Source organism: Apodemus sylvaticus, chromosome 1 (assembly GCF_947179515.1).
Source record: "Apodemus sylvaticus chromosome 1, mApoSyl1.1, whole genome shotgun sequence".
Classification (NCBI taxonomy): domain Eukaryota; kingdom Metazoa; phylum Chordata; class Mammalia; order Rodentia; family Muridae; genus Apodemus; species Apodemus sylvaticus.
In genome coordinates, this window is record NC_067472.1 from 49,258,588 (window position 1) to 49,269,179 (window position 10,592).

Consider the following 10,592-nt stretch of genomic DNA (forward strand, 5'->3'; position numbering starts at 1 on the left):
AGGCTCAGGTTTGGGAAGAGTCAGGAGAGAATTCCAGAGGTTCAGGAAAATGAATAGAAATATGTAGCAGTTGGGTGGGGGGGATGTGAGGAACTGAGGGGAGCCACTATAATGTCATAGACACCAGAAAAGTGACAGTTTACCAGGACTGAATGGAGATGGCCTTAGTCACAATACGCAAGAAAGTGGGGATAGAAACTGTAGAAACTCCCCCCCCCCCCCCCCCGTAGATAGGCATGGCCTCTAGTTTAGGAATAGAGCCACCCAGCAATCTCAAATCTTTAATTCAGAGTTGTTCCTGTTTAAAGGAAATGCAAGAGCAACAAATGGAGCATAAACTGAAAGAAAGGCCATCCAGAGACCACCACAGCTAGAGATCTATCCCATCTGTAGACACCAGACCCTGGCACTATTGCTGATGCCAAGAAGTGCTTGCTGACTAGAGCTTGGTATAGAAGTCCCCTGATAGGCTTTGCCAGCATCTGAATAATACATATACAGATACTCACAGCCAACCATAGGGCTGAGACCTGGACCTCAATAGAAGAGTTAGGAAAATGACTGAAGGAGCAGAAGGTTATTATAACTGCTTAGGAAGAACAACAACATGAACTAACAGAACCCCCCTGAGCTTCCAGGGACAAAACTACCCACTGGAGAGTATACATGGATAGGCCCATCCCTCCAACTACATATGTAGCAGACATCTGCCTTTTCTGATATCAATGGGAGGGGAGGCCCTTTGTCCTGTGAAGGCTTGATGTGCCTACATAGGGGGATGCTAGAAAGGTGAGGTGGGAGTGGGTGGCTGGGTGGAGGAACACCCTCTTAGAGGCAGTGGAGATGGAATTACATGGAACATTTGTGGTGGGGAGACTGGGAAGGGGGACAGCATTTGAAATGTAAATAAATAAAGTAAAATATTCAATAAAATAATTAATTTCAATCAATAAACTTGCTTTAGAAATCAATAAAATTATATATAAATATTATATATATATATATATATATATATATATATATATATATATATTCTAACAATTACGTATACTATTTTCATGGGGCATGGTATAATGTTATATCATGTTTGGACAACTGTCTATTAAAGTTAAAATATGCTCAGCCAAATTTCTATTCAAAGCCAAAAAGTTCACAACATATCTCAGGGGAAGCAGTGACATGAGGGAGATGTCTTTTTATGCTTATAATCTTTTATTGGTCCTTCCTTCCAAATTTTTGTAGTTTATTTTACTTCCAGGGAGTACTTATGAGGATATTAGCAAATGAAACTTAGGTGAAAGAACATCTGATTATTAGATCCTCAGTTTCACAGCTCAGTTAGGCAGAAAAAAATGACTAAAATCTCTAATTAAGGTAACCTTAGGACCTCATTAAAAGTTTCTTTTAAAATAGTGTGAGATAGGCTGGAGAGATGGCTTAGCAGTTAAGAACAGTGACTGTTCTTCCAGATGTAATTGAGTTCAATTACCAGCAACCACATGGTGCCTCACTACCATCTGTAATGGGATAAGATGTTGTCTTCTGGTGTGTCTGAAGAAGCTAAAATGAACTCATAGTAGCCTGGGCTGGCATTTGTGTCATCTTAGGATCTGTATAACATTTGCCCAGAGTCTTCTAGCTTTCATAGTCTCTGGTGAGAAGACTGGTGTAATACTGATATGTCTGCCTTTATAAGTTACTTGACATTTTTCCTTTACTGCTTTTAATATTCTTTCTTTGTTTTGTGGATTTGGTACTTTGACTATTATGTGATGGAAGGAATTTCTTTTCTGGTCCAATCTATTTGGAGTTCTGTAGGCTTCATGTATGTTTTTGTGCATCTCTTTCTGTGGGTTCTGGAAATTGAGGATATTTACTGGTGCTTTAAGTTAGGAATCTTTACTCTCTTCTATACCTATTATCCTTAGGTTTGCTTTTATCATAAATCCTGCATTTCCTGGATGTTGTGGGTTAGGAGCTTTTTGAATTTTTCATTTCCTTTGACAGATGTGTCAATGTTTTCTATGATATCTTTTGTACCCAAGATTCTCTCTTCTATCTCTTGTATTCTGTTGGTAATCATTGCATCTATGATTCCTGATCTCTTTCCTAGGTTTTTATCTCCAGGGTTGTCTCCCTTTGTGATTTATTTTTTTCTATTTTCATTTTGAGATCCTGAAAGGTTTTGTTCAATTCCTTTACCTGTTTGGTTGTCTTTTCATGTTATTCTTTAAGGGATTTTTGTGTTTCTTCTTTAAGGGATTCTAGCTGTTTACCTGTGTTCTATGTTTCTTTAAGGGAGTTATTTATGCCCTTCTTAAAGTCATGCATCATCATTGTGAGATGTGAATTTACATCAGAGTCTTGCTTTTCTGGTGTGTTGGAGTATACAGGACTCACTGTTGTGGGAGAACTGGGTTCTGATGATGCCAAGAAGCCTCAGCTTCTGTTTCCTATGTTTTTGCCCTTACCTCTTGCCATCTGGTTATCTTTGGTATTAGCTGGTCTTGGTGTCTCTGACTGTGGCTTTTCTCTCCTTCAAGCATGTGTGTCAGTACTCTGTGTGACTAGTTAGTATTGGGAGCTATTTGGGTATGGAGCTCTGTGGCACAGAACCAGCTCCAAATGCAGATGGAAATCAGAAAGATCCTGTCCCAGGCTGCTTTTTGGTTCCTGTGCCCTGAGGTCTCCAGGCAGGTCCCTTTGAGTGGAAGAGATAGTCATACCTATGCTCACAAGTGTGTCCACACTCTTTGAAAACCAGCTTTCTCCCAGGAGTATCTGGTTGTCTCATTCTTATTTCTTTAAAATGTAATTTTTAATTACTTGTTTTATTTAATTAGCATAAATAATTTCCTGCACATATGTCTGGCATAATTTGTATGTTTTGTTCCCACATAGGCCAGAATAATGTGTTAAATTTCTTTGAACCAGATATTCAAATTAAATGAAGACATGAAGGACATAGAAAATGTAAATGAGACATATAGCTGATATTGTTGTTCTTCCTTTGGGGTTGCAAACCTCTTGGGCTCCTTCAGTCCTTCTGCTAACTCTTATACTGGGGTACCCATGCTTAGTCAGATGATTGTCTGTGAGCATCCTCAACTGCATTGGTTAAGCTCTGGCAGTGCCTCTCAGTAGCCAACTATCCCAGTCTCCTGTCAACAAGCAATTATTGGCATCAGTAATAGTGTCTGGGTTAGGTGCATGCTGATGGGATGGATCCCAAGTTTGAACAGTCTCTGGATGGCTTTTCCTTCAGTCTTTGCTTCATTCTTTGTCCCTGCACTGTTTTTAGATGGGACCAATTCTGGATTAATATTTTTGAGATGGGTGGATTGCTCAATACCTCTACCATGGGCTGTGCCTAACCACTGTATAGGCTCTATAAAGGTTTGCTCTCCCCTTTCTTTGGTATTTTTGCTAATGTTGTCTTCATTGCATAATGGGAGCTTCTTATTTTGCTGACATTTGGGGAATTCTAGTAGCCATCATTCCTCACTGCCACACACCTCCGTTCAATTTCCTGATCCTTTGTACATCTCCCTGTTATATCCCACAGCTGATCCTGCCCCCCTGTTTCCACCCCCTGCTTTCTTCCTCCCAACTCCCTCTCTCCTTCTACCTAGCATGACCAATTTGTCTCATGTACTAAACAGCACTGAGTCATCCACACTTTGGTCTTACTTCTTCTTGAATTTCATATGGTCTGTAAGCTGTATCATGCTTATTCTGAGTTTTTTGCTTAATATCCACTTATCAGTGAGGATATAACATGTATTTTCTTTTGTGACTGGGTTACCTCACTCAGGGTGATATTTTCCAACCCCATATGAAGAAGAGCAATATCAACCAACCAGACCCCCAGAACTCCAAAGGATTAAGTCACCAACCAAAGAGAATATGTATATATATAGTTGTATATGTATCAGAGGATTGCCTTAACTGGCATCAATGAGAAGGGAGACCCTTGATCATTTTGAAGCTAAATGCACCAGTGTGGGGGAATGCTAGGGTGGTGAGGCAGGAGTGGGTAAGTGGGTGGTTGGGAAGCACCTTCATAGAAGCAGGTGGAGAGGGGATAGGTTTGGGGATTTTCTGAGAGGAAACTAGGAAGGGACATAGCATTTGAAATGGAAATAAATAAAATAACTAACAAAAGGAAAATAAAACAAACATAAAAGCCAACAAATAAATTTATAAATAATATACATTTTAAAGCAAAACATGGCTGAAAGGGGAAAATGAAACAAGAAAATTGAATTATTTCAATGGGCACTGTCATACCAAGAATCATGATACAACTAGAAGACGACTGTGACAAAAGTTTCACAGACATGCTATATGAAATATAATGAATCTGGAGTTTTTATTTCTCTAATTATTGTAAATATTATTAGAGTAAAGTAAATTAAAGCTGGATTATTGTTTACTAGTTTGATAAAATTATAGGTACAATTTTATACAAATTAAAAATTAGAAATGGAAATTCGAGCTGATAGAAGAATACATTTTCTCCTGGTAAAAGCCATCCAATAGATTCTCTAATCTTAAGAGTTAGGTTTAAACTTACATAAATATAGGCAATACTAAGTGAACACAATACTCCATATACATATATATGTATATGTGTGTGTGTGTGTTTGTGTGTGTGTATGTAGTGTATGTATATCTGAAAGTGATATAAAGACAGTAATTATGCATGAAATTTTCAAAGAAATTAAAAATGAAATGTACTCATATTTAACAAAAATAAGCAGCCATTTTTAAAAAAGCAAGAAATAGAGCACATTCAGGTTGACCACATGCTTTCTTTCCCATTCTCTTCTACTCGAGTCTCCCTAATATGGAAGCTGATTGTCATGGTGTATCCCCTTTCTTCAGTCTGCTGGCACTCTTTTGAAACTCAACTGATCTCTACACTACTTACCTAAAGTTATACTGTAGCCACATGTGTCCTTCTCTTCTCCCTTTTTTCTTCTTCCATTCCACTTGCTTAAGCTACATTCATCTCCAAGCATTGGACAGATCCTATATCTGATATGTAGTCTGATGAGTGTCCTTGACCCTAGCTTACCTGCACTATTTCCAAAAACGTGACTAGATTTAGTTTCCTATCTGTAGGCCTACACAACTTATAAGTCCCCGTAGCCTCATCTGCTCATGCCAGCCCAACCTTGAGATTGTGGCCAGGCAATACAATTAAATCAGTCTACAATCTCAAAATAGACAGACCCACTAACAAAAGTCAATATGTTAAGAACTCATCATAATCTCTCTCTCTCTCTCTCTCTCTCTCTCTCTCTCTCTCTCTCTCTCTCTCTCTCTCTCTCTCTTTTCCTCTCTCTCACACACATACACACATATACACACACATGCACACATACACACACATACACACACACACACACACAGATACACACACACACAAACTTATCCAATCTGTAAGGCCAAACTTGTATGTTTCCCCTAAAATGTAAGGATTCAAGGTGCTAAAATTTTTCCAGAAATGAGCTGCATAAACGCCACTACACAGAATTTGAAATAATAATCATTAACTTTAATTTAATAGTAATTAATCTTCAAAGATTTAAGATGCTCGTATTCCTCTTGCCTCTTATCACCACTCTTATCTCTCTGCCCTCTTGGACTTTCCTCCCCTCCCCCCTCTATCCACATGGTCATGGCCAGCCTCCACTTCTCTACTCTCTCCCTCACTCTGTCTCTTTCTGCCTCTCTCTGCCTCCACTACCCCATTAACTCCTATCCTCTGCCCTGAATAAACTCTATTCTATACCCCTCCCCCCAAAATGATTTAAGATATTTGTATAAAACATGAACAATTAGCTCAGTGAGCTTAATTTGAATAGCAATAAATACCTGAGTGATGCTCAAAAATATATGGTTGACTGAAATGAAAAAAAAGAATATGTGAATTTAAAATTACATTAATACAGAGATAGACATATTGAATGAAAATGAAGCAAAAATGAAGGTGGGATTAAAAATTTATTAACCGAACTATTAATTTAAAAAAAGTGTTGAGCAAATACTCTTGCCACTATCGATAAGGTTGGTGCCAATTAATAGCTGCTGGGAGAAAGTGAAGCTTTTTTGTTTGTTTGATTGGCTGGTTTTTGTTTGTTGTCATTTTTGTTTTCTAACAATATAGTTACTGTTAGGTTGGCCATACTTCCATAGAAGGACACATAGAAGTTCATTTGGGGAATCATAAATTTTATCTTAATCCGAAGAAAACAAATATGCACAAAAATAGATTGTATAAATGGAGGGAATATTAATTGAAAATAGGTGAATATTGCAAAACATTTTATGGAACATTCAAGAAAACAATAAAACTTGTAAAGATGATATAACTCTGGTATCTGTTAATCTATTTATCTATCTATAGATATCTATAGATAAATAGTTTGCTAAAAACGTAGCTGTTTTTGACTGAGATGTAAAGTAATGTCTATTCAGCTTAGAGGGCATGCCAATGGCATAAAGATTAGACACACTTATGGAAGTCAATATTGCTGAAACAATGAGTTTATTCATAGTTATGACTTACAGGAGCATGGATTAGGAGCTACCTGCAGGAAAATGAGTATTTTAAAAAAAGGTGCATTCTTAGAAAGTCGAATCATGATGGCTGATTATTCAGGAAAAATAAGAATTGCTATAACCCAATAAGCAACTTTCAGGAGTGTGGTTTGAGAGTCTCCGATCTCTAGCATTAGTATACTGGTATGGTTCTATGGTTTAGTGTACCTGACTCATATAAATTTCTAATCTTGGGAACATAGTAAGTTTCCTTGGTATCCTGAATCTTAAATTTTGTGATGAATATGAGAATTGTAATTTTATTTACTTCTTGAGTCTTGTAATCTCCCTAATCTCCCGAATGCCTCAATTCAGAGGAAATAATTACAAAACAGTATTTAACACATGAAGTATGGTGCAGTGTTGGGTATTCTAGTATCTAGGATTACAGTTTAGATTTTAAATTAAAGCACATAATTTCTATAATAACTTATCCAAAATTAGTTATATATTGTCAGACTCCAAATAGAATGAACAGCAAATACTTGTAAAGAATATTTCTTGAACTAAAAGATACTTTAGAGTTAATTGACTAATCCTAGTGAAGACATTGCTTTTCCAGCAACCTTCTTGAATGCATTCTTGACTTCTTTATTTCTCAGGCTATATACAAGAGGATTCAGCATGGGAATGACCATGGTGTAGAACACAGATGCCATTTTGTCAGTATCCATGGAGTGACTCGAGCTGGGCTGTAAGTACATGAAGATAATTGTGCCATAGAAGATAGAAACAGTCGTAAGGTGAGATGCACAGGTGGAAATGGCCTTCTTCCTGCTTTCAGCAGAGTTCATTCTCAGAATTGCAACAAAAATGTGTAAGTAAGATGTCAAGATAACCAATAGAGTAAAAGCAACATTGAATGCTGCCAACATGAAGAGTACAATTTCATTTGTGTAAATACTGGAGCATGAAAGAGCTAATAGTGGGGGAATATCACAGAAAAAGTGATTGATAATGTTGGAATGACAGAAGGAGAGATTGAAAGTAAGGGCTACATGGAAGGAAGATTGTAAGAGTCCACTGACATAAGATCCAGCAAGAAGCAGGGCACATGTCAAAGATGTCATAGTGGTGGAGTAATGCAAGGGTTTGCACACTGCTGCATGACGATCATAAGCCATTGTGGCTAGGATAAAACTCTCAATAGTAGCAAAGGCTGCAAAAAAGAACATTTGTGCAACACATGCATTGTAGGATATGATCTTATATTCTGTAAGAAATCCTTCTATTACCTTGGGAGTGACAGCTGAGGCATAAATCCAGTCCACAAGGGAGAGGTTGCTGAGGAAAAAGTACATGGGCGTGTGGAGTCGAGAGTCCAAGAGAATCAACAAAATAATACCAAGATTCCCAACCAATGTAGTCAAGTAAATGAAAGTGAATATGATAAATAAAGGAACTTGCAGAAATGGGGCATCTGTTAATCCAACAAGAATAAATTCAGTCACTTCTGAAATATTATGCATCAGTTTTATATTGGATTTGTGACAGGCTCCTATGATGAAACAAAAAATATATTTGGACATCACCAAGAGATTTTTAAGTATGTTGATATTCTCTTATTCATATGCCAGCATCCTATCCAGGGTGCAATGGCTTAATCTGTACTCTGGGTAGGAATCTTCTAAATGGAGTTACTTACCTGGTATTGGATCCAATGGAACCTCTCACTTTATTTCTACCAATAGCTGTCCCTTTAATAAATACAGGTCTTATATCAGTTTTCTTGTATATGAAAATAGATTTTTTTCAGTAACAAAGGACTGATATGTTTTTGAAAATTCTTACAAGCATATTTTCTGAGACGTACAACAGAATCTTTCTTTGAAATAAGAACAATGTAGAAACATGCAATTTATTCTTTGCTTTTTGTTGGTAACAGAACCCGTCCATTGTATTTCCAATCTCTAATACTTCCATCAAGTTTAAAGCACTAGTTGTGGCTATGTAATAATTTTAGGTGCTGGTTAATGAGTTTTATATCTAAGTTGTTAAGGTCTTTCATTACATTATTTTCTTTTAACATTGGAGTAAATGATAATTTCCTGATATATAGGACATGTTCATTGTGAAGTTAAGATATATTATAGTACTCATTTGTTTTATAAGGTCATAGTTTTTCAAAAGGTTGAATTATTTTTAAAAATTTTCATTACATATAATTGGCTTTATTTTATTCTCTTTTATTTTATTTTATTTTGCATATGCTGCTATTACCACTACACAAGTTTGTTATATTTTTGTTTGAAGGAGAATAGGTTAAAATTTAACTTTGCTCTTTCTACATAATGTGTAACCTCAAATAGAGTATATTAAAAGGTGAATCTTGTTGCACCATTACTGTGATGGATGATGTGGCACCTGAAAATGCAACTATAATTTTATATGAGCCTCCTTAACTTGAGAGCTATTTCCAACTTGAAAATCCAAGGCAAACTTATTTCTCTGCATTAATATGCTCTTATATTCAAGGCATCAGATAATGTAATTTTATTCATTTAAAGGACCAATATGAAAGCTATCCTTTCTCTTCATGGGATGTACCTGTATTTATATTAAAAGAAATGTGTAATTTTTTACATGTATAAAGAATATCTATTCAAAATTGTATAAGTCATAGCTATTACCATTGCTTATCTTTTCCTGGTATCTTCTGTATAGCAACTCATAATATTTATGGTCAAAAGTTGATACTCTCAGGAAAATGAACTGATATGTTTAAATGGATGTTGAAAGTTCTACAACCTTCTGAAATTAAAAGTGAGCTGTTGTCCGATCCTGTAGAATATTTTAAATATTAGAAAATTGGAACATGATGAGGTTCAGGAGTTAAATAATCACTCTAGTATCTAAAAGTCTTTAGAGTAGAATTCTGACTGTTCTGGTGCAGCATTGTTATAAGAAGAGTGAGAAAATTATAAATAATCATGGCTCTCTAGATCTGATGCTTCTAATTTTAGATATTAACTTCACGTTTTTATTTGAACCTCTGAATCGAAACAAAACTAATTTGGTATTTTATATTCATTTACAGTTCTGCCTAATTATATTTACATATTTTAATACTTACTTTTGTCTGTCCTAGGACCAGAAAAAATGGTCTAAAAAGGAAGGCTGCGCATTATTTCACAACCAGAGCATTAACCTAACTAGGAAAGCATCTTGTTCTCCTTCTCCAAAGGTAGAACTCTGCTGTCAAATGGAATCTTATACTATAATATTGCCAATATAACAACATAACCAGAAGCTATACATGTATCTCAGAGGGAGCAGTACATGTGAGTAGGTGTCTTTAGAGACTAATGAACTCACAGTGGTATTTAAGCTGACCTTCGTGGAGATTACAGAAGATGGTGTTTTCATTTTGTCTAAGAGTACTTATGAAGACATTGGGGAATATACACTCAGATGAAAATAACTCCAGTTATCAAACGCAGATATCCACAACCAGGGTGAACAGAGAAACAATAAACAAATAAGAAACTAATTTAAATGTCTATTATTTTTTCGCTTAGGCTACCCTACCAACTTATGCAAACATTCACATATAAAATTTCCTCAAAAGTGAAGAGTTAGGACTTTTATTCTTTTAAGCAGTATAGTAAGCAGTAAAAAGAAGATACTCATGTTATTCTTACCACAGATAATATTATTTGGGTATATGTTTCTCTCTCTCTCTCTTTTTTTACTTTAATTTATTTTTCTTTTACTTATTCAGCTTATATCCAGCTCACCGACCCCCTCTTAGTCATCTGCACCTACAGTCCTTCCAACATCCCTCCTCCCCTTTTCTTCTGAACAGTTGAATACCCTAGGTATCCCCCACTCTGGAATTTCAAGTCACTGTGAGGCTAAACCCTTCCTCTCCAAGTACTTACTTTGTCCTTGAAAGTGACACAGTGGAGGAAAGGCTGCAAATATGTGGTATGGACATGTAAAACATTCACATCCATAGCTCCTACATCCAAGGAAATATTTAC

The 10,592-nt window shown here is 36.2% G+C and overlaps 1 protein-coding gene across 1 annotated transcript; it reads right to left on the reverse strand.

The window, feature by feature from the left end:
- Positions 1–7,133: 7,133 nt before the first annotated feature.
- LOC127678026 (olfactory receptor 5B12-like) lies at positions 7,134–8,081 on the reverse strand. The gene has a single exon (XM_052172870.1). It carries the CDS (start codon positions 8,076–8,078, stop codon positions 7,134–7,136), a length of 945 nt encoding a protein of 314 aa, XP_052028830.1. The 5' UTR covers positions 8,079–8,081.
- Positions 8,082–10,592: the final 2,511 nt, after the last annotated feature.

Excerpts from the sequence above, each read along its gene's own strand:
- LOC127678026 (XM_052172870.1), bottom strand. The coding sequence starts at position 8,078 with ATGCATAATATTTCAGAAGTGACTGAATTTATTCTTGTTGGATTAACA.